The sequence below is a fragment of the Elephantulus edwardii genome, unplaced genomic scaffold (genome assembly GCF_000299155.1).
Source record: "Elephantulus edwardii isolate Elephantulus edwardi_28Jun2011 unplaced genomic scaffold, EleEdw1.0 scaffold00158, whole genome shotgun sequence".
In the NCBI taxonomy this organism is placed as follows: Eukaryota; Metazoa; Chordata; class Mammalia; order Macroscelidea; family Macroscelididae; genus Elephantulus; species Elephantulus edwardii.
In genome coordinates, this window is record NW_006399908.1 from 1,340,719 (window position 1) to 1,366,396 (window position 25,678).

The 25,678-nt window shown below is 37.8% G+C and overlaps 1 protein-coding gene and 1 pseudogene across 1 annotated transcript in view; both read right to left on the minus strand.

Annotated features, from left to right (window-relative positions):
• Positions 1–25,678, minus strand: part of ATR (ataxia telangiectasia and Rad3 related) — a 161,723-nt gene that overhangs the window by 115,015 nt on the left and 21,030 nt on the right. Inside the window, exons 7-17 of the mRNA XM_006895105.1 lie at positions 24,997–25,187; positions 23,515–23,667; positions 21,772–21,964; positions 20,587–20,849; positions 19,506–19,696; positions 19,320–19,420; positions 18,250–18,421; positions 15,324–15,494; positions 10,845–11,039; positions 6,882–7,067; positions 699–791 (exon numbers count right to left, since the gene is read on the minus strand). Of these exons, the coding sequence (XP_006895167.1) occupies positions 699–791; positions 6,882–7,067; positions 10,845–11,039; positions 15,324–15,494; positions 18,250–18,421; positions 19,320–19,420; positions 19,506–19,696; positions 20,587–20,849; positions 21,772–21,964; positions 23,515–23,667; positions 24,997–25,187 (1,909 nt within the window). The remainder of the gene's footprint in view (positions 1–698; positions 792–6,881; positions 7,068–10,844; positions 11,040–15,323; positions 15,495–18,249; positions 18,422–19,319; positions 19,421–19,505; positions 19,697–20,586; positions 20,850–21,771; positions 21,965–23,514; positions 23,668–24,996; positions 25,188–25,678) is intronic.
• Positions 2,090–2,650, minus strand: LOC102870310 (annotated as a pseudogene).

Below are 25,678 nucleotides of genomic sequence, written 5' to 3' on the forward strand. Positions count from 1 at the left end.
CAAATGTCCAACCACAAATGAATGGCTTGAGAAACTATGTTACATTCACACAGTGGAATATTATGCAGCATGCAGGAGCAATGATATTGTAAATCACTACCTCACTTGGGAGGGATGGAGAGCAGTATGCTAAGTGAACTAACTGGGTCCCATAAGGACAAATACCATATAAGACCATTATTGTAGAATGAGTATAAGGATCCAAGGGGAGAAAGGCGGGAGCAGATCGGTGAGGATGGGCGGGGAGTGAGGGGTGATTAATCACACAATTTGACAGGTAGAGGGAGGAGGGGGTGAAGGAAATGGGAAAGATCCTGTGTGAAAATCAATGTATACTAATTTTGTAAATAAACCAGTATAAAATAAAAAAGAACAAAACAAAAAACAAACAAACAAAAAAAAGTTTATTCTGGAAAGATTGTGTAAATCTGAAATCAACTCATATATAAAGGTACATTATCTGTATGCGTGGAGTTATAGAGACATCAAATTTCTTTAAGCAGCCTGGTTTAATTTTCTGTCCAATGTAAACAAAAGAAGTTTAATAAAATTCTTTTTTAAAAAAAATTTCCAAAATACCTCATATAAGTGTTTCCTTCTCATCCTTGAAGGTCTGCAGTCAGATGCAAAGATCAGGTTTCTGTATATGCTGTTAGAATCCTAGTCTAGCATTTTGCAATTGAACTCCCAATACGTACCATTTTCTTATCTTCAATGCCAACACTGGAGCTCAGTAACTGCATGTTAAAAAACGCCAAAATGCCCAGTAGCTTGGGCTGCAAATAATCAGCCTAAGGAAACAACCATGTAAAACAGTTATTACCTCAATTTATAGAGATTAAATTTCTTAAATCAACAATTAAATAATTTCAAATTCATATCAGTTACATTTTCTTTTATCTAACCAGTCTGGAATGCTAAAGACAAGCATTTAATGAATTAAGTATTTCAAAAAGCAACAAAATCACAAGACTTTGGAAGGAATGACAGATGCAAGAAGGCAATGCTTTTTGACTCAATTATAAAATCTTGGCCAACCAATACAGTACTCTTCAATGCAATAAAATCCTATCTTTTGGGGATTATAGATTACTCTGGTGAGAATTCTCTATCAAAAATTCTCACCAAAATACCGAATCAAAACCCTATGGTGTTAACAGAGTAAAATAATTAAAGCAAATCAATAAAGCTTTGAAAAGTACCCAATTTCTCCCTTCCAAGTGAATTTCTCGGTACATGCTGCTGAGTGTGGGCAGCCTATGGACCCAGAGTGGCCCAGCTTTGTTGTGAGATTGGTCAAGGCCCAGCAGAATTCCCACCCCTGGGAAGCTTCACCTTTTATGTCTAGGAGATTCAATCTGACAATGTCAATTTTAGTGCACTTTTTCATTAATTGTTAATTTTCCACAAAAATAGTCGATACCTCAGAATTAGACTGCAACCAAACAACACATTATTTTTTATTGAGATTTTAGTGAAAGTTTATAAAGAACTTGGGTTTCCATTCACTCACTGTTGCACATTTTCTGCCTTGACCCCGCCCCTCCAGTTCGCTTTTATCTTTAGAAAATGTTTTTTCATTGTTATATAATTCCCCCTCCCTGAAGCACTTTACTGTGCACCTCTTTTTCTGGACTTGTCATTCCAATAATATCTAGTCATATATTCCTTTTATACAGTTCTCTTCCTCGTCTGTTTCAATGCCATGTGCATTACTTATCCCATCTTTTCTTAGATTTCCCCAACCCCCCATGTCAATACTGTTTTATAACAGTGCATTATGCAGTATTTGTCTTTTTGTGACCAAGATATTCTACTCAGTATAATGTCCTCCATGGTCACCCGTTTTTTTCATGAGTTCTTTGTTTTCCAGTTCTACATAATATTCTATTGCAAAAAAACCCACTATTTTCAATTATCCTTTGGTTCGAAGCCCTATCCCTCTTTGTTTTGATTAAAAGTCATAGGCAGTCTCCTGCTTACTTTTTAAAAAAAAAAGTCTACCTAAAATAGTTGTAGTTTTTAAATCACGAATATATGCACTGCTGGCTTGGAGACTTGGTGAGGGCCTCTGTGCCACGTGGCACTGTCATTTCTCTCCAAACACTGCCGCTGCCACTGGTGCCCTTATGCTTCCTCCAGCAGAAATTGTCTTTAGCCTCAGCATTTATTGAATTCACGGCTTCTCGACCTTTATGAGCATCTGAGGAGATAGTCCTCCCCATCCTTCCAGGAGGTGCCGAGGCTGAGCCTTTCATGGTGATGATGGCTTCCTGGGCTCCTTGAGTGAGAATCCTCCCCAGGCCCTGAGGATGGGGTTTGTGGATGAGCCTCTCATGCACCGAAACCCTGTCTGTATATGACATATCAGTGGATTTCAGCTGCATCGTTTTCTCTACAGGATCCACCACAGAATGCTCCTGCACATACGTTTTGGTTCATGTTGCACCAACAAGATATTGCTTGACGGGGGGCAGGCCCCACTCGGTGCTCACAAGACCCTGGCTGTGCAGCGTCCCCCAAGGGGCCACGTGCCTGTGCAGGATGTCCTCACGCTGGGGTTCATCTGGTTGGGGTACTTCTGCATCGCAGCAGTTGTGACCATTTCCCATGGGTGGCCAAAGACATGCTCAGAGATCCAGATCTTCATGGTGACAGGCGGGAAGACTCGAGGATTTGGAGGCGCTAGGGCACGAGGAGGCCCAGCTGGCGCACAGCGCACGAGCGCAGAGAGCTACCCAGTGCAGCCGCCGCTGGACATCCCAATGCACAGCTCTTCACCTTATCCCACCAAGCTCAGTTCCCGCCTCATTCATGGCACAGCACAGACAGTTTTAGAAAAGACCCTGAGTCCAATAAACTTGGGATTGAATCCCAGTTTTGACACTTCATAATTTGTACTCTTGGATAAACCCACTGCAATTCCTATTCAGAGGAAATCTAAGGACAAAGTAGAATGGTCACATTGGGTTTCCAAGACTTCCTCTTCAGGAAGTGGGACGATTTCCTGAGCTACGAAAAACTAGGGGAAAAGCAAGTTATTAAGGAGGAAAACATAAAAAATTTCTTACGTTTACATATGTCTTTTACTCACTGACAAACATACTGAACTTTGCTATACTGAGAGATGTTACTGACAAAAATCTTGAATGAGCCAGGAAGTATCAAAAAAAGATAGAAGTACACAGTCCCTATTTTAAAAAAAAATTGGTCCACACTGAAATATTTCAGAAATATCATATGATCAAGAGCCAATGAGGATGGAGGGAAAAGTTTAAAGCACACTTATGGCCCTGGCAAAAAACAAGGCAGCAGGAATCAAAGAGAAATCAACTGATAAATTTTGACTAACAGATGCAGCCCATCAATCTACTCTAGGAAATCTGGAGATCTCTACTTAGTTGAAACAGTAGATCATTCAGGAGGCTGGGCTTTATGAGGAGGAATGTGGCATCAGGATTGGAGGAAGACTTGTCAACAACTTCTATTATGCAAATGACACAATCCTGCTTGCTCAAAGTGAGGAGGACTTGAAACACTTGCTACAGTAAAGGATGTCATGCTTGGAGGGTGGAGGGTCAGTGAAAGGGAGGAAGACCTTTAACAAGATGGATTGACAACCACATTGATTGGTTGCAGCAATGGGATCGAATATATCAGAATTGATAAGGATGGCACAGGATAGGACATGGTTCAGATTCGTTGTTTATAGGGTTGATATGAATCCTACTCAACTTGATGACACTTAATAGAGATAACTGAGATGAGAAATAGGACTATGAGAAGGAATGAATCTTCTCATCAAAGAAGGACTTAGCCACTGCCACAACCATCTCATAACACAAAGGGAAAAAGAAATGTAAATACCCGCAGCCAAGTCCTTGACAAAGTCCTTATTAAAAAAAAATTTAAAAAAAAATTGGTCCACACTGAAATATTTCAGAAATATCATATGATCAAGTGCCAATGAGAATGGAGGAAAAAGTTTAAAGCACACTGATGGACTGTAGTCTTCAATATGGATTGAAGTTTAATCAAGAAGACAAAGATTCTCACCAATGGGTCAAGTGACAACAGCATGATGGATGGAGAAGAGATTGAAGTTGTTAACAATTACAGCTAGCTCAGCTCCAAAATCAACACTCTTGGCACCAGCAGTCAGGAAATCAAAAGAAGAACTGCATTAGGTAAAACTACTGTGAGGGACATTTCCAGAATGCTGAGAAGCAACAATGTCAGTCTAGAGACAAAGGTGCTGCAGATCCAGTCCAAGAACTTTGCAACTACTTGCTATGCATCAGAGAGCCAGGCAATGACTAAGGATGACAGAAGAAGAATCAATGCCTTCGAATTATGATGCTGGAGAAGAGTCTTGAACATCCCATGAAACGTCAAGAAAACAAACAGGTCTGTCTTGGAGAGGATCAAACAAAGTTTCTCCTTGGAGGCTAGGATTTTGACACTCTTTCTCACATACTTTGGGCATGTGGACAGGAGGGGCCAATTTTGTAAGGACATCATACTCAGAAGGGTGGAGGGACAGTGCAGTGATAGGAAGACCACAGATGAAATGAACTGATAGGACAACTAGGAAAATGGTGGTAGGTGTGTCAGAGTCAGTGCAACTGTTTGAGGACAAAGCAGGCACCACTGGACCAATAGGTAATATCATGACAGGAAGAGAAAAAGACTGGGCCTGTCATCGAGATTTAGGCCATGGTCTTTTCAGTCACTTGCTATGAATGTGAGAGCTGGACAATGAGTAAGTATGACAGAAGAAAAACTGATGACTTTGAATTGTGGTATTAGAGGAGTCCTGGATATCCCATGGACTACCAAAAGAACAAACAGGTGTGACTTGGAGAAAGTATTCCTTGTAGGCAAGGATGGCAAAGTTCAGTCTCACACACTGTTGGTATGCTGCTAGGCAAGGCTAGTCCTTGGAAATGGACTTCATTCTTTGAAAAGTGGTAAGTCAGCTAAAGAAAGACAAAACAACAAAATGGACTGATACAATGACTTCAACAATAGGCTCAAGTATGTCAGAGATGATGAGGATGGCACAGAGAAACCAATGAACTACATTACTCAGGATTCTCTGCACTCCAGCTTTGCATGAAATTCACCAGACAGACAGCACCAACAAGACAAAAGGTGGCAGGAGGCTGCGGGTATTTACATTGCTTTTTCCTTTTGTGTTATGAGATGGCTGTGGCAGTGGCTAAGTCCTTCTTTGATGAGAAGATTCATTCCTTCTCATAGTCCTATTTCTCATCTCAGTTATCTCTATTAAGTGTCATCAAGTTGAGTAGGATTCATATCAACCCTATAAACAACGAATCTGAACCATGTCCTATCCTGTGCCATCCTTATCAATTCTGATATATTCGATCCCACTGCTGCAACCAATCAATGTGGTTGTCAATCCATCTTGTTGAAGTTCTTCCTCTCTTTCACTGACCTTCCACCCATCCAAGCATGACATCCTTTACCAAGGAATATCCTCTCCTCACAATACGCCCAAAGTATGTAAGATGAAGCTTCACCGTCTTTGCCTCTAAGGAGCACTCTGGCTGCACCTTCTCTAAGACGTAGTTGTATTTTGTTAGTCCATTCAGTACTAGTTCTCCAACACTACCCTCAAAACTAGATCTTTTTTTTCTATCATCCTTATTCACGGTCCAGATCTCAGATGCACAGCAAGTGACTGAAAATACCATGGCCTGAATTAGAGCACCTTAGCCTTTAAGCTGACATCATTGCTCTTTAATACTTTGAAGAGTCCCTGACAGCACACTTCCTCAAAACAATACACCTTTTGACTTCTTGACTGCTAGTACTGATGGTGTTGATTGTAGATCCAAGCAACTTGAAACCATCAATGACGTCAGTGTTTTCTCCACCTATCATATTTCCTATTGGCTCAGGGTGAGGATCTTTTTCATGATGTTAAGAAGTAATCCATATTGAAGGTCTTTGATCTTCTGCAACAAGTGACCCAAGTCCTCCTCACTTTGAGCAAACAAGGTTGCGTCACCTGCATAACAAGGGGTACTGATGAGCCTTCTTCCAATATTGCTACCACATTCTTCTTCATAAAGTCCAGCTTCCTTAATGATTTGTTCAGCAGGTATTGAAAAGCTATGGAAAGGATACAGCACTGACACATGACTTTCTTGATGTTAAACCTTGTTCTGTTCAAACAACAGCTTCTTGGTCTAGCTATAGGTTTCATATGAGCACAGTTCGCTGTCAATGTACTGTTCCAGCCATTTTTGGATGATCTTAAGAAGTATTTTGATTACATGTGATATTAATGATATTGTTTGATAATTTCCACATTCTGTTAGGTGGCCAGACAACTGTCCTCCAATTTCCTGGCATTGACTGGTGAGAAAGTCCAGGGCTCAATGTGGCATCACAGAGTCCATAAAGTAAGATAATAACTTGTGCTCAAAGCTACTAAGAGATGAATAAAACAGGGACAGAATAGTGAACATTGTGTTTGAGTGCAGGAAGACTGCTGGCAAGCTCTATAAGAATTTCAGTAGCACAACAGAAACTGAAGCCAGACTAAAACTCGTTTAATAAAAGTAAATGATGAAGCAGACGTCTAAACATCTTTCAAGGTAATCTCTTAGAGAAAAGAGATTCAAAACAAAAAATAGTTATATATGAGGATTTATAGATTTCTATACACAAATAAACAGAAATTTCAGATAAAAATTTAAGCTAGGGAAAATTAAAAAAATCAATAATGTATCTTCTAGCTTCCTGCAATCCAATAACTGATTATATACTGTCAGAACTAATAAAGTCACTTTGCTATATAAAGTAAGGAGTAATAGGGAAAGGGGACACACACAGAATATACTTCTTACCATCAGTCCAGGTGATGTAATATCTCGTGGGCCCTGATATGGATCATCACTGGATGCAAATGAGGCAAGTATTGACAAGCCATTGAAAACCTGTTGGTAGTGTTCTCCAATACGTAGCAATAATTCATTGTGCAATCCTTGAAAATCCTGTCTCAACAGGCTCCCGAGTTCAATTTCTGTTTCATTCTAAGCCAAAGAGACATTAAAGTTTTAATTCATAACATACTGGAGATAAATATATTTACTGAATCTAACAGCACTGGTCTGTCTACTTGCTGTACAGAAGTTAACTCGTGGTTGCTGTGATGCAAACACTGTGACACTGATGTGTCAAATACAATAATGGTTACTTATGGTGGACAGTGTCTGGTGGAGCTTCCATCAACATCAACAACATCAGCAGTTAAAGGAACTCTTTAGAGTGTTAAAGAGCAAGGATGTCCACCGATCCAAGCCATGTTATTTTCAGTTGTTTCATATGCATCTAAAAATTGGACAATGAATAAGAAAGGCCATAGAGTTGTGGTGTTCTTTAGACCATTGACTGCCAACAGAAACAAATCTGTCTTGGTAGAACCAAGAAAATATAACCGAAAATGATTCTTATACTGTGTTCTGGTGGCCTCACATGAGCTTTGCGATAATGCAGAGAAGTAATCATAGTTTATTTTGAACTAAAAGTTAAAGTTTTCCAAAAATTCTTGTATCATTCATTCAATATCCATAGATATGTAAAAACAAGATGGAAATGTAACGGCTTAGAGGACAGACTGCTGGGATGTAATTTCAGCTGATACTTATTAGCTGTACCATGAGTCAGGCAAGTTTCTTCTCTCTGGTTTAATTTCTCTGTTTATAAAATAGAAAAATAATCATCCACGTATCTTATCTGGAGCTCTGGTGTAAGAGTCCACAGGGAGTTGTGCTACTAACCCAAAGGTGGCAGTTGTTCTACCAGTTCGAGGCCACCAGCTGCTCCACTGGAGAAGGATGGGCAAGCTCCTCCCGTAGGATTAACTCCCGCTGAAAACCCACTGGAGGTTCAGCTACGGGTCAGTTCCAATTTGATGGTACACGACAACAACACAACATCCATATAAGTGTTCCAAAATTTCCTGGCATGTAGTATACACTCATATACTTATTAATAAATAATTCTTTGTTATAATTTATTTATGTTTTCTATTATAAACCTTTATCATCATCATCATCATCATTTCACCTCCAAAATACAAAGATTTTCTTTTTCAAGATGAATAAAATAATAACTCTCATGTGGGAAAAGGCAAGTTGCTGACCTATCATAAAAATAACTGAAATAAAACAGTATCAGAGAAAACAGTAAGGTGACATGTACATATCTGACAACTTTTTCTATTCTCCTATAATGACACACTGCTCTGAGACATTTTTATCAATTGTTGTTTTTGTTACTTGCGACTCATAGCGACCCCATGTCCAACAGACCTAAACCCTGCTCTATCCCTTGCCAATCTCATTGTCTCCAACTCACCCATCCCTATTACTCCAGTGACAGATCAATCCATCTCATCAAGGGTCTTCCTCTCCTGCCCCGTCCTTCACCCACACAAGCATGACGTCCCTCTCCAAGGACTGGTCCCTCCTTGCAACATGTCCAAAGTATGACAGATGGAGCTTCAGAATCCTTGCCTCTAGGGAGCAGCCTGTAGTCACCCTCTCCAGGACGAACTTGTTTGCTCTTCTAGCAGTCCATGGTATATTCAATACTCTTCTCCAGCACCAAAGCTCAAAGGCATTAATTCTCCTTCTATCATCCCTAGTCACTGTCCAGCTTTCTGAAGCATAGCAAGTAATGGCAAAGACCATGGCCTGGATGAGGTGCACCTTAGTCTCCAGACTGATATCATTGCTCCCCAGTACCATGGAGAGGTCTCTGACAGTACTTTCTCAATGCAATTCGTCTTTTATGTTTCTGGCTGCTGGCAAAAGGAGGGTTGATTGTTGAGCCAAGCAAACTAAAGCTGTCAACAATCTCAACCTCTTCACCATCTATCATGATGCTGCCAATAGGTCCAGTGGTGAGAAACTTTGTTTTCTTGACATTGAGCTTCAATCCATATTGAAGGCTGCAATCCTTGACTTTCTGCAGCAAGGGCCTCAGGTCCTCAGTTTCAGCAAACAGGGTTGTGTCATCTGCATAATGCAGATGTTGATAAGCCTACCTCCAATCCTGATGCCACAATTCTCCTCATAGAGCCCAGCCTCCTGGATAATCTGTTCTGCATACAGATTGAACAGATAAGACACATCCTTGACAAACATCCTTCCCAATTTTGAACCATGTAGTGTGACACCAAAAAAGAACAAACTATAGTATTTAATGTAAAAACTAGCATGAATCTAGGGCAAATTACAATCAGAGCACTAAATACCAACATTGTCTTACAGCTGATAGAGAAGCCTCTTCCTACAGATCGCTTTATTGTTCCTTGCTATCAAGCCAGGCCTCAACTCATGGGCACCCTAGTCACAGCAGAACAAAATGCACCAGGTCCCATGCCATCCTCACCAATCCAGCTCAGACTACTGCGACCCATGGGGTATTCGGAGGATTTTTATAAGTAGAGTGCAAGGTGTTTCTTCCTAGCGATCTCAGTTCATAAGAGCCAGTACAACGACCTAACCATCACTGTTGTAGTTGGGTTCCACTGAGTTCACATACCCCTATCAAAACCCCGCCTGATCTTGTGTCATCCTCACAATCTCTTCAATGTCTGAACCTACTGCTAAACTCACTGTTATTCTATCTGACGTGGACCGTTTTGTGGACCCTCCACTTCTCCAACCACGATGTCTATACTTTGGGATGAAATACACAAAGTCTATGAAATGAAGTCTCACATCCGAGGCCTCTAAGGAACAATCTGGCTGTACTTCTTCCTAGATTTATTTCTTTTATTCGTAGTCCACAGTATATTCAATAATCTTTGAACACACTATTGAAAAGTTTCCGAAAAAGATCATAGCTTGGATAAGATGCTTTTTAATCTTTAAAATGATGACCTTGTGTTTCACCATGTTAAAAAGGTCCTTGACAGATTTGCCCCATGCAACACCTAGTCTGACTTCTATTTTTCCCCCCTTTAGTTTGATTTCTTGATTGCTGTTCTCATGGCTATTGATTCAGCATTATATCAATAAGCAAACTTCCACCAAAAGAAGACTAATAGGGTCTACTGACAAGGAGGAGAACCCAGGTCCTCCAATTAGTAAGGTGAGAATTCTGTTACTCAACCATAAAAATCCCTTGTCCTATAAATATCTCATTGCCATCAATTTGATTTTACTCACAGTGACCCTACAACTGTCCTATACAGTGTCCAAGGCTATACATACTCTTCACGGGAGCAGAGGATCGTATCCTACTCAGCAGAGTGGCCTGTAGGTTTGAACCACTGGCCTTTCAGTCAGCAGCTAAGCTCTTAACCATTAAGCTAACAAGAGTTCCTTCCTAGAGATACATTTATTTGATAAGACAATTTACCAAGCAAGTTCTAGTTCACTGAGACCTTTCATCTCATTTCTGAGTCTGTAAATATTTACAAGAGAAACCTGTTCATCTTCCTCCATAAAACAGCTGTAAGATTCAGATGCTGAACCTTTTGATTTGCAGCCTGCTGTGATTAAACTTCTAATGCCAGTCAAGCAAAAAATACTAAAATGAAATCAGCTGGAAAAGTGAGCATGAAAATATGATGATCAATAACCTATCATGGTGAAAGGATCAAAGGGAATGGAAGAACAATTCATTTCCCACGCTCCTGGGAAGCCTAGAATAAAGCTTACACGACATAGTATTTGAGCTGACGTTACTCAAGGACAGGTTGTTAATTATTTATCCTCCCTCCTATAATAACATCCTGATAGTTTCCTGGAACGCTAATTTTAAGAAAAGTAAAATATTCACAAACATCTAATTACCTTCAGATAATGAAGGGCACATTCCAATTCATCCTTAGAGCAGGAACAGACCAAATGTGAAAAAATATACTTGAAATTATTTATTAAAATCTCTCTGCGATTGACATTCAGTTGTTTTCCCAAGGTTCGAATGAGCGCAGAAGCCGTGGGGCTTGCTTTGGCAGCAAGGTCCGGGAGCAGAACTTGTAATGTCCTCTGCAAGAGAAACACAACAATTACCAGAAAGGACGCAGGTACAGAGGATAAAACACCCACGTGAGCTTTGGGTGAAAATATTCTACAGTGCCACACAAATTGGAAACCCAACTATAACCTACATTTGAATTCAAATTTATCATTTATTCCTTCAACGGATATCTGAAACTCAAAACTCAGTGTTCCTGAGTCAGTATCAAATCAGAGCAACACCCTCCATCCTAGGCTGTAAACTGTAATAGGAGGAGACTTCCAATCTTTCTCCCTCAGAGCCGCGGTGTATTCAAATCACCAGAGATGCAGCATAGCACATTTTAGACTATGTCACGAGGGTTCCTCGTCAACTGATACAAGTGAACCTCTATTATGAGTCAGGTAATGCAGCTGAGAATAAAGTAGTCAAAGCCCACATTAATATAGGCCTAATTCCTCATGAGTATGCTTGTCAGTTTGCTTGCTTATGTGATACCATGCTGCTGGAAGCAAAGTCACCAGTATTACAAACACCTTCCGGTCAACTGTGATGGACAGGATTCCAAGGCATTTCCAGACAGAGGAGAAAGGAAGGTCTGGTTACCTGCTTCTGAAACTGAGCCAATGAAAACCTTAAGAATCACAACAGGACACTGATTAACCCATTTGTTTTGGATACTTTATTAAGAGGCATCAATTACTGGAGGGCATCATGTCTGATGAAGTAAAGGGCAAGGAAGACTCCTGATGAGAGTGAATGGCACATCAGCCTCATAACTGACAGACTCTATGAGACACAGTAAAGATGACGCAGGACTTGTTCTGTATATAAAGTTTCCACAAACTGGAGTTAGCTTGGCAGAAGCTCTCTATCCTCTCTCCACCTCTCTAGGTAATGCTCTATCTATTCACCCATCTATCTACTTACCTACATATCCATCTTCCTATCTGTTAAATTATTTTCATGCTTTAAGGTAAAGGCTCCAAACCTGATGCAATAAATGAGCTAACTTGTGTTTAGGGACATGCAACAGTAACCAATGTGCAATACTTCAAGAATAATTTGAAATTAAAATGTTGATGTTAAAAAGCTTAGAAGACATGAAGAAGTTGAACAGAGGGATTAATAGAAACCAGAATCACAGGCAGGAAGCAGGAAAAGAGCAGTTATATTATAGGTGTTATAATTAATGTCATAAAGCAAAATGGGAATGGATGGTTGTATACATACCAGTTTGTTTTGCAAATTTTCACTCAAATCACAACTTTTAAAAAAATAAAAAATAAGAATAAAATGTTGATGCTGGAATAGTAAAGAAAATGTTCCAATACACTTGCTATCCCACTACCCCAAAAAATCTATTTTCATTTTGGTCTATTTCCTTTAAGATTTTGGTATGAAATATAAAATTCCAAACATTAAAAAAAATGTCTTTCACCTATTCATTTAATGTGTATCTGGTGAACATCTACTGCAGGTCAGGCCTTATAAGGCCCTGAGACTATGACATTGAGTAAGAGGCAGGCTTTCCTTCAAAGGCACTTATGCCTTACAATGTCTTTCAACTTGATACTAGCATTCTAAGACTTATGTTATTAAAGTAACCTTGTTAGTGTGTACCGTGCAGTAGGAATCAACCCATAGCTGACCCTCCAAGTGAGTTTTCAGAGGCAGTTAGTTAGTTAATCTAACAGGAGGAGATTGCCCATCCTTCTCCCGCAGAGCAACTGGTGACCTTGAACCACGGGCCTTTAGAATTGCAGTTCAGCTTCTTGCCACTAGGCCACGAGAGCTAATGTTATGGAAAAACAATAAAATTTTTATAACTGTTGCTGCATTAATAGTTATATGATATTATATGACAAATATTAGACATTTCAGTTTTTCCTCAATTATTTCGTCTAGTTTTTGTTTGGTTTTATGATTTGGATAATGTTGCAATAAACATTTGTTCTTTAATACTCAGAATAAATCTGAATGAGAAGGTATAAATATTTTTAGAGACCTTACCACATACCATCATACTTCTTTTCTGGAGGATCTGACCAATTTGTAGGTCAGTAATAGAGCAATTTCAGTCCACCAGAATTAGTTATACTATACTAAAAAATTTTTTTAAGAATCACTATTGTAATTTTGTTGTTGTTGTTAATTACCATTGAGTCGTAGGTGACTCACAGTGACCCTATGAACAAAAGACCTGAACACTTGTATAACTTTCATTGTTTCTCCAAGTTCATAGGGTTTCCAGAGGCAAGCTATTTTGAAAGTGGATGCCACTTCTGCTTCCAAGCTTGTTTAACTGGGGAGCTCCACCAAACACTGTCCACCATGGGTAACCATTATCACGTATGACACATCAGTGTCACAGTGTTCAGCATCACAGTAACCACTGAGTTACCTTTGTACAGCAAATGGACATATCAATGCTATACCACTTAGAAGAATGCTTGACAAACACAGTTAAAACCAGAGGCCCTCGGGCCCAATTGTCTTTTTCAATAGGAGGCCAAATACAATCAACTCACACTCAATGGCAAGTAATCATTTCTCACTAATCCTAACCAGAACCAAAACACAAACCTCTATAGAATCTGGCTGCTCCAGACTACTTCCCAACCTGGATTCCAGCCCCATACTGGTGATCAAATGCCTTTTTCAGATGTTGTTGTTGTTGAATGCTGTCTAGTCACAAGCAGCTCATAACAACTCCATGAACAAAAGGCCTGAAGATTTTCTATAACTATCATCATTTAGAGAGATTCCAGAGGCATGTGATTTAGGAAGCAGATGCCACTCCTGCTTCAAAACCTTAATCAATCTGGGAGCTCCACCAAACATTTCCCATGATGGGTAGCCATTATGGTGTTTGGCACACCTATGGCACAGTTGTTCCATTATGACCTTTGAAACTCCAACAGCAAACGGTTCAGTGTCACAGGAAACCTAGATTACCTCAGTACAGCAAATAGACAAGAGAGCTGTATGACTTAGAAGAGCCAAACATTAATTATAAGATTAAAAAAAAATGATAACCAGCAGTTAAAATAATCCACGGACCCAACTTTTAAATATAAGGGCCCTTCTAAGAGGTCTTGTTTGTTTACTCTAAACAAGTCTTAAATAAAAAACAACCACACAATCTACACAGATGTTCAACAAAAACAAGAGCGCCATTGTACAGAGTCCACTACTTCACCCAACTCCAAAATGGAGACAAGGGCCAGACTTTATATGTTGTTGTTACTGTCATTAAGTGTTATCTAGCAGTGATCCTGAGAGAGTTCGACCCTTTTGGTTTTCTGGCTCCAGCTCCTTGCACATTTCCTAAGTTACCTAAGTTATATACTAAGTACAGCAAAATGACAGAAAAGTGCTGAACCACACAGGAAATGTTCATTTCAGAAACAATTAAATCAGGCCAGAATGTTCAAATGATTTTTTTAAAAGCCCCAGCTTCTGCACCAGTCTCTCCTTGTCTCCAATAAGAGGCTCCCAGCCCACTCTCATCACCACCCAAGAGGCCAAAGTCATTTTAATTTATTAGGAGTAATAATAAACTTTGTTTTAGGGAAAGTTGGGTTTGTTTGGTTTTTTTTGTCTTCTGGTGTGTTGTAGAATCGGATCTGACTGGCACAGGAGGAGAATGCCCATCCTTCTCCAGTGGAGCATCTGGTGGATTCAAACTGCACACCTCTGGGATTGCAGTCCATCTATATTTAAAACTTGTGAGAGAAGGCTAAGTAATTTTCTCCCGTGAGATTAAATGCCTCTGAAAAGCTGCTGGAGGGTCAACTATGGGTCAGTTTCGACTACAGTACACAATAACAACAACAATCTTTAAAACTCAGTCCCAATGACTATAGACGTTCCCAAAGCATATTACACTACAAACTCTATTTATAATCTAAATTCACAGCAGATCATCTATACTATTAGTTTTATACTTTATTACATCAACTCCTCAGGGATAGATAGTATGTGAGATTTCATATTCTCAATAAAATCAATGACAACACTAAAAATGCAAGAACTAAAATAGTAGGATTAATCAGTATTAATACTTCTGGTCAATTAAACATAGAAAAATGACTCTAGTCAACATAAATGTATGTGACAAATCAAAGTCAAAAGAAGACATGTAAATGTAAAAGTGCAGGTGCTGGGTTCTTCAATGTACTTATTAGTTTCCCCCTTAAAACCAACAAAGAAAGATGCAATAGTAGAAAACATGAAATAAAATAAAAAAGAAAATGAACAAAATATTTAATTGAAAACCTTAGCTAAGCAAACTATGTATTAAAACTTACAGTAAGGAAACGATTAAGATCAGGGAAGTCGAAAACATTGGCAATTTCAGACAAGGTATTTAAAGCCATTTCTCTCTGGTGAGCCACATCTTGCTTTCTCATCTCAGCATTCTGGCATGGAGTACTAGGAAGTGCTGTCATCTGATTGGAGTGGAGGAATTCCACCAAAAACTACAGCAAAAAGAATTTTATTGCCAATTTTTAAAAATGGGAAAAACCCAAGTAATACTTTTTCAAGCTAAAAGACATTGTTTAAACACATTACCTAGATTCTCATTTAGTTATAAAAACAATCTTTAAAACACAGATATGTAATAATCTCCATTTTACAGATGATGTAACCATACTTAGTTAAGTAACATTACCTTGAATATCTTGCTAAGGATTATCAAACACACAGACTAAAATCAAGATCTTAACACAGCCTAACATTTTGGCCATTAACTAATTCTACTTTTTAAAAATTAAAATGTCAAATCTGTAATATCAAGGTGAGGTGCTGGACTAAAAGTTGGTGGGTTTTTTAAGTCATTTAGCCTCTGGTCTCCAGCTACCTTAAACTGCAAGACACAAGGTCTTGCAAATCAGCACCATCTTGTAAATCAACAATTGTGTGGCTAGGATAAGAGAAAGAGTGCTTCCCACACACTGTGGAGCAAGACTTGCGATGGGCAGGTCTCATGGTAGTAAGACCCTGGTGAGAATGAGGCCCAGGTTGTAGAGAGACTGTGGCACTGCTGTGGAGAAAATGTGACCAGAGGCTTCCCTTTGTGCTGGTCATGGTTAAAAGTTTGGCTGTTCTTGCTGGATGTTTGCAGGAGAAGCTGACTTATAACTGTTCTGGGGCAAGCCTTGTTAGATTATTTTCATTTGACTGCTGACCTGACACTGGAGCCTTGACTTATTGAGGAATTGTCCCTTGGGACTGCTTGGCTAAAACTCAGATTTGCATTGTCTCCACCATTCTCCCACTTACTTCCCTAATACACGCCATTCTCAGTACAACTTGGAGTCTACGAGTCAGTAACAAATAAAATAACCTCTTGCTGTTGGTGGGTCTCTACAGGCACCGTGTGACTGGGCTATGGACTCTTTATCTGCTTTCTGCTCTGGGGCGGTGAGGGGGTGTGCTTTTCTCATTCCTTGTGGCCCTTTCAGAGATGCTCATGGCACTGTGCCCCCATGGCCTGTTTTCTCTTCTTTAGACACAAGGCTTAGAGGGACTTATCATTAAAAAGAGGCAAGAAAGGAGACATTTCCACAAGATTAGTAACAAAAAATCAGTAACTCATTACATCATAAGACTATTTTTCCTTTTCTCATTTAAAATTATATATCCACCCAGCAATAATAACAAAGTTCAACAGGGCAACAAACAACAAATGCTGGCAAGGATGTAGAGAGATTGGAACTCTGCTAGCTAGAATGTAAAACATTATTATATATTACTGGCACGTCTTCAAAAGCTGAAAATAGAAATACCATTTGACCCAGAGATTCCACAACTGGGAATATATTCCAAAGAAATCAGAGGAGTGACACAAACAGTTATATGCACACCCGTATTTATTGCAGCATTATTTACAATAGCTGAGAGAAGGAATGGATAAAGAAAGTATAGTACATTCACACAACAGAATATTACACAGCATTGAAAAGCAATGAATTTGAACACTATACAATATGCAAGATATTATACGGTGTGAAATATCTCAATCACAAAAGGTCAAACACTGCATAAGATCAGTGTTACAATAGGATCAATATGAGATGGACGTATGGGAAACTAAAGGATAGACAATGAACACTGTCTGCACTAGACTGGGGGAAAGGAAGAACAATCTAGAAGGAAAGGATGATTAGAAATTATGTGTATGACAATTAACAGCCTGGAACAGGATAAGTATTACAAAGTTAGTTGAGAAAGGGAGGAAAATGTGCATGAATAAATGAATGAGTGAATAAAAACCAATCTCTGTGAAAAAAACAACAAAAAAAGAATAGCACTTTTTACTTTTTCAATCAAAAAGCATTAGAGACTATGAATTGTGAACTCAATTATGATTTTACAAGAGAAAAGGTGTTTCTTTACACCTATCTACTACAAAGTTGAGTCATCCTACAATGCAGTGTAGGCTTTACTATTACACAGGCGACTGTTATATTGACGCTCCAGTTTTCTGGTGAAAATTATCTGGAGAATCTGTTGTTGCTGCCACTGAATAAACCCCGCAATTCATGAGCAATGGAATAAAATGCTTCTTTGTTTAAAAAAAAAATTACATATTCAACCAAGAGGAGAATAGAAGACTGGCAAGCTCTATATTCTTTTTAGTTATCATTTTTAGAAGCTATTATATACTACATAGTAATACATAATGTATTATGACATTTAATTCTAAAATTTTAAAATTAATTCTATTTTCTAGCATCAAGTCAGAACCAACTCACAGCTGACCATTCAGCATGTTTTTAGAGGCAGTACACTGCAGGGAAGGGGAATACACAACTTCTCTCCTATGGAGATACTGGTGGGTTTATGCCTTTCAATTGGCAGTGTAACTCCTTACTACTTAATTACCAGACCTCTCTAATGAAATAATTCAAAATGTAAAATTAAAATTGTCTCACTTTAAACCGCATATAATTTTGTAATTACTAACAATATAACACATAACTTTATTATATATAATCCAAATATACTATGAGGGAGCTTTGGTGGCCTAGTGGCAAAAGACTGTGCTGCAGTCCTGAAGGCACGCAGTTCAAGGCCACCAACTGCTCCCCGGGAGAAGGATGGGCAGTCTCCTCCTACGCGATTAAATGCCTCTGATAACCCGCCAGAGGATCAGCTATGGGGTGGTTCCAATGCTATGGTACAAAACAACAACAATTTTGTATAGACAGAGACAATATCGATACTCACCTGACAGATGGGTTTCTTGTATTGGCTGAAAAAATTTTGCAGTTTAACACTTTTAGCTGCAACCAGAGCTCTGATTTCAGTGTATGCTGCTCCAGAGACAGGGGCTGACTTGGCTAACAAACAGTGCAGTAAGTGCAAGAGTGCAAAAGGCACCAGCTCTCCCTTTGCTGCCCTAAAAAGATCAAGACAAAAACTATTAGCCATGACTTAGAAACGAATGCAAATCTATAAACAAGGCGTGACTCCCTTTATCAGACTGCACCTCAATGATCTTTGCAGCTATCACATATTGCACAAACAAAAAGTTTGTGGAAATCAAGGGAGCTCTGGCAATCTAGTGGCAAGAAACTTCACTGCAATCCCAAAGATATGCAGTTCAAATCCACCAGATGCTCTACTGGGGAAGGAGGGGCAATCTCCTCCTGTACCAGTCAGGTACAATTTGCTGGTACACACACAAAGAATAATAATAATTTAAAAAATTTTTTAAAAAAGTTTGGGGAAATCCTCTTCTAGGTACACGTTAAATATCATTTTTCCAACAGCATGAGCTCACTTCGTGTCTCTCTGTCATATTTTGGCAATTCCTGAAACACTTAAAATTTTTCCTAATGATATTAGACACTTTTAAGACTGGAATATAATGTAAACATGGCTTTTAATTTTTTATTTTATTATTTTTTGTGTGTGCACCGTCAAATCAGATCTGACTGGTACAGGAGGAGATTGCCCCTCTTTGTCCAGCAAAGCATTTGGTGGATTCGAACCGGGTAGCTCTGGGATTGCAGTGTAGCTTCTTGCCAGTAAGCCACCAGAGCTCCCTTTAAACATCGCTTTTAGAAGCACTGGGAACCCCAAAAGATTAACATTACTCACTTGATTTTAACAACTTGACAATGTTGGTCTGGAACTACGTCCACAATCTCTCTTAGGGGTGCCTGTAAATACATGCTAGCATGGCTTTTTCTATAATACCTTTATCACTCATACTATTATTTTCAACATTAGGCAAATGAAAATTTTGGAAATGGAAAATAAATAAGGTAGTACACAAATTCTTCCAAACATACCTTCCAATATCCCCAGTTGTAAGAATTAAAGTATCCTTCAACTCATTATTTCTTGATGCTTGGGCTTGTGCATATGCGTTCTTCATTGTTACGACAAAAAGCTACAACAATAAAATTAAATGGTTAAACAATGTTTGAGATCCACTTTTATGTAAATAAAAATGTTCAAAAAGAAAAATTACCAACCTCTTTTATAAATCCATCTTCAGAATGCAAGGATTCCAATATATGTTTGATATTTCCACTAAAAGCCACTCTAACATTCTTGTCTGGATCTCCCACTAAATTTAAAAAAGTTCCAAGAACTGCTTTTACATCTGTTTCTTCTTCCCTGAAATCAAGATGCTTGCAAAGGTGATGTAGATTATCTATGAATGCTAAAATGAGAAAGCATGTAATACTTAATTAAACACATTAAGTATCAAAGTTATACTATGAAAACATTCTTTACAAATAATACATGATAATTTGTTTTCTAATGCCAGTATTCAGGATTTAAAAGATACTATTAGATATTTTAAGTTTAAATTAACTTTATGGTTAATATAAGTTAGAAATAATTTAAAATAAAATCTAGAATTTTGTAAGTTTTAAATAGTCAATTCTAGATTTTGGAAACCATCATTTTAAAAGATAGACTTGAGAAGACCCCTTCAGTAATTCAAAGAACCTTGGACTAAGGCCAATCTTACAATTACTCTTAACACAGAAGATTTAGGAAGTTCTACAAAGTACCTACCAACCACTGCTTTGTAAACAAGTTGCAATTTCCAATATAAAACACATACATCCTATTTCATAAATTTATTAACCATGGAACTTCTAAGCACTTATGTAAAACTTCATGTTTCCAACACCCATATTCTATTATCACTGGAAAATGACCAAAATTTACAATCCTCAGACAAACAAGGTATTTTAACTAAGATTAAAAGACCAAAACAGTGTCAAGTGGCATATTAACATATTAAGAAGGCCCCCGCTATCACTAAGGATGCCACAAAACACCAAACGTCCTAAAACCAAATCAACCACCAAACTGTCACACTGGACTGACAAAATCAGAGAAGTATTTAAAAAACCCAAAAATCACTGCTCCTGTAGTTCTGTGATACAGTCTATTATGAGGCATCTCATTTCTAAGTAGTCATTACAGGAGCTTTGACTTACAAAATAAAGTTTTGAAGGATCAGACAAATTCTACAGCTTTGAAAACAGAATTTAAATGGGTTTTAAAACTGTTAAATCATTTAAAGAAACCACTCACCAAGTTTTACTGGACTAGATGTTTTCTTTTCCAGTAGGAAAAGGAACGGCTTACAAATAGAAGCTTTTAGTCGAGAAGCTGAACACGCATGTTGAGAAGTGACTTTCAGGTTCTTACAGAAGAGGTCAACGGGCCCACATTCCAAGAAAGAGTCTGTTAAAGAACTTGTAAAATAGAATGTGCCATGAAGAGTACAAACAAGTTGGCCAAGGATGGAAGCAAATTCTTTCTTGACAATGTCAGAATCATCTTTGACTTTATCCCTGAAGAGAAGAAAAATGGTCATAAACCACAATTAACTTTGTAGTCTAAAAAGTCTCAATTTTGTGTAAAACTGCTTTTAAGAAAAATTTAAACAGTTCTTACCCTCATCTGTTTCAATGCAGTGTACATTATTTACCCTCTTTTCTTAGTTTCTTAGACCCCAACCCCGACTCCTCTTTTATAACAGTGGCATTATGTAGTATTTATCCTTTTGTGACTGAGATATTTCACTCAACATAATGTCCTCCAGGGTCACCCATTTTGTATATTTTGAGTTCCTTGTTTTTCAGTGCTGCATAGTATTCCACTGTGTGAATATATCACAGCTTCTCTAACCATTCGTTTGTTGATGGGTACTTGGCTTGTTTTCATCTCTTTGCTATTGTGAATAATGCAGCAATAAACATGGATGTGCATATGATTAGGAATTATTTGCATGACAACAGTCCAGAATAAAAGCTGCATAGTGATGTGGACTTAAGGGGGGAGGAAAGTTTCCAACAACAAAACAATTTTTTTTCAAAGAGAAAAGCGAACTGGGGATAGGTAGGAAGAAAATGTTCAACAATGAAAGAACGGAAATCCAAGTTCATTATAAACTTTCATTAAAATATCAATTAAAATAAAAAAATTTTTAAAAAGAAAACTTTAGGGAAGAACACAATCCACAAAAATTGCTGTACACAAAAAAAATCAAAGCACAATGCCACTTGTACATTTCTGACATGTACTATGCAGTCACCTTAACTGCGCTCATCATATTGTACAACAGTTCTGCTTCAAAATTAGATGGGAAAATTTAAGTTCTAAAACTAAAAGTAACATCTACTTCATATATCTAGAAATAACTACAAATTTGCACAGACATCAAAAGAACTATGATCTCTCCCATTAAACAATACACTCAAGCAATATACATACATAAGAACCTCGGGAAGTCTGTTACAAGAGTTCTGCTGTTGCAATAAGATAAAAAATCCATTAACACAACTAGCCCGGATTACTTCATGGGGGCTCTGCAGTGCCCAATTATAAATGGATTTTCTCCACTCAAGGAATATTCTTCTTGGAAACAGAGTAAGAAGAAACACACATCGTGACTGGGCCTGTGGTGCTGAAAAAAAAACCCATTAAGCCTATTAAGTAATATGTCTAATATATTAACTATATAAATATGCATATATATGTACATGTACCCATAAAATCAACTAATATTTAAAATGTACATAACATTAAGTAAAAGCTCTTTTTCGAGAACATACTACTTGTATGTTCAGGATAGGGCAGTGTTCAGAGCGACTGTGCACAGGAGAGGAAGGAGTCCCAGTCGACTGGACAGTACATAATAACAATAACTTACATGTTCACTGAAGAAGGTTTATGCACAATGTTACTAAGTAATCAAGGGACATGCAATCCACACGTTCAGATTCACCACAAGAATATTTAAAAAATATTTCCTCCTTGAAATTTTCTTTCTTCCTTTTTTCTTTGATAGCAAACCTTCCAATTTAACAATGCCCAGGGTGGGTGTGGCTGTCAAGCAGTAGCAACCTTCATATTCTGCTAAAAGGAATGTAAACTGCCTTGTCTTTGAAGAACAAGACAAGGGGTAAGTCTAATTCTATTCCTTGTCAAACATGCAAATGAATTATAGGGGAATCTCGTAATACAAGAAAATTCTGACCTAAAATACCTAGACAAGTCATAAGATTCTACTTTTTTTAATATGTTCCCAGTGTTGTTTTTGCTGCTTATTTGTGGCCAACATTTACCAAACAGAAAAGCTTTGGAAGTGCCCAAAGAGCCATTTATAGAGATATTAACTGAAATACTATTTACAGGTGAGAAAAATTATAAACCAGATTGTCCGTCAACAACAGTATCCATGAGTTGCTGACTCAGAGAATCTACTTGCGAGCAGTGGGTCCTCATTTAGATGGCGACTGTTCTAAATTGTAAATAAAAACTAGAGTTACATGTATCATCATGGATAAGTCTCAAAAACCATGCTGATCACAAAAAAATACATATTACAAACAGCAAAACAATGCTATATCTTATTTAGGAATGAATATATATCAAGTAAAAGTAGGACAACAGTCATCAGAATAATAATTCAGAACAGTGATACTTCTGGGGAGAGAATGAGGAGAATGCAACTGGCAGGAAAGTTCAAAAGGTTTCTATTTTATATATATTTTTTAGAACTGGGTGTTATGGTGGGTGGCTTTTTATTCTCTGTTTTGGTTTTATATATTTTATAAATTTGTTAAGTAACAATAAAGGGGCATAAGTATGTATTTCAAACTTTTTACAATAAGAAAGGATCTAAGATGTAAGGCAAAGTTTTCATCTGTTATTTTTTTTTTTACGTGTCTAAGTCCTTTTTCAGGGAGCTGTGGTGGCTAAGTGGTAAGGAATTTCACTGCCAACCCAAGGCACAAGGTTCAAATCCATTAGCTGCTCCACAACAGAAAGATGAGCAATCTCCTCCCGTGTCATTAAACTGCTTATGAAAACCCACTGAAGGATCAACTATGAGTTTGTTCCAGCAACACAACAATTCTTTTTTAATTACTGAAAAGATAAATGTTAGCAATATCAAATGAAGATATAAAGCAAATTAAATGCATATATAAGTATACTTTTGTGACCACTTACAGTAGCTATCTGAAGTCCTCTGGCTTAATGTTAAAAGGTTTGTGGCAAACGTTGTCAACTTTAAAATGTCATTATCAGAGTGGGGGAAAATCCATGGAAGTGAGAGCATACCACATAAATCTTTCAGAACTTCATCTTCAAACCCACTTTTTACTACAGAAACATAAAATAGACAATTAACTGTTAACGTTTCCTTAATCACAACTCTTTTAAATAAAAACACAGATACTTTAAACATTAAGTAGAATTACATAAGAATATTAAAAAAATGGGGGTTTTTAATATATGCTTTTGTATAGTCAATGAGACACAGACATTCTTGTACTCTCTGCCTTGTGCCACAATCTCTTCTAACCCAGCTTGTATTTCTGGTAGTTCTCTGTCAATGTACTGTTGGAAGTCTTTTCTGGATAATCTTCAGCAGGATTTTGCTAGTGTGTAGTATTAGTGATATAGTTCAATAATTTCCATACTCTGTCAGATCATCTTTTTTTTGGAAGGGAACAGATATGGATCTCTTCTAGTCAGCTGGCCAAGTAGTTGTCCTCCAGAGATCTTGGCACAACTTGGTGAGTACATGGAGGGCACCATCTATTGGCTGAAATATGTCAACCTGTATTCCATCAGTTCCTGGGGCTATATTTTTTGCCAAGTCCTTCAGAGCAGCCTGCATTTCTTCCTTCATCCATCCCCATTACCTCTTGTTGATATGTTGTTTTGGACACGTGACCAGGAGAAATTGGTCCTTACGCAGAGGGGTGGACAGACAGCGCAAGAAAGGAAGACTCTGGATGAGATGGAATGATACAGTGACTGGGGCAATGAGGGTTGGTGTGTCAGAATTAGTGAGACTGGCTCAGGAGAGGGAAGGGTTCAGAGCTGCTGTACACAGGGTCACTATGCATCACAGGTGACTCAATCAATAACATATAATGATAGGTTTGGAAACAGGAGTGGCATCCACTTCCTAAACAACATGCCTCTGGAAACTCTACCAATTATGATAAATCTTAATGGTTGCAGAGGGGATGCAGGCCTTTCGTTCATAGGGTCGCTATGAGTCGTGCTCAACTCAAAAGCATATATATATATATATATATATATATAACATACATATAAAAAAATATATATATAACAATATAGTGTTACACAGGATTTGCTGAGATCTGTGAACTCAAAAGAAATCAAGAGTGACTTTCCACAAATACACACTTTCTTGAAAAAATAAAGATTCACAAATAAGAAAATATTAGTTATGAATCATTTATACTGACTGATGGACTAAAAGTAAATCAAAATACCATCAAAGCAAGAATGGAGAATTGGAATACAGACGGAACTGATAAGCTTACTAAAACTGAAACGAAGCTATTTTAGGGTCTCCTCTACATTTATACATTTAGGCTGCAAGCAAAAAAGAAAGCTTATTTCTATAGATTGTCTTTAAAGGTTATATGGATCTTACTACCTACTTGTACTCACCTTGCATATAAATCAGTGCATCATATATTTTCACCACTTTATCAATGACTGTCTCCAGGTCAGGTTTTTGAACTGATTCTAAGAGATTCTTACAACTCTTAAGAACTTTTGTATAAAAATCTGAAGGCATCCAAGTTATTATAGTGGAAGTTTTCTTCTCACATTTATGTTGAGATTCCATGAAATTATCGCTGCAGTAAATATATATTTTTAATTGATGCTGCAATTAAAATGAACTTTAACATAGGCAAACTTAATACTGCAATAAAGACAGACAAAAGAAATTATGCACACAAAACTACAATCTTTACACACTTCAAACAAAATAAAAAAATGACTGAAGGTGTTATTAAATTCAATCTCTTTATGTTAAAATAAACCACTTCTAGATTTTGAAGATCAAAATAATCTAGGATATACATCACCTGGGTTAAAACTGTCAAAAAAATACCTTTGACATGGTTGTGTGTGTATCTAGGGTCCACTAAAAAGAGTTAAATGTCTAGTACAACTAGGGCTAGAAGAATAGATACTCTGCTTTGCTTTACTTATTTCAAGAAGCCCTAGATACATAAAAACAAAAATCTTGGAACCTTGAGAACAAGAGTCTCATGCACAGTAGTATTTCACAATTAAAGCTTACACAGCATGCTCGGTATGTTTAATATGAGCTCAAGGCTCT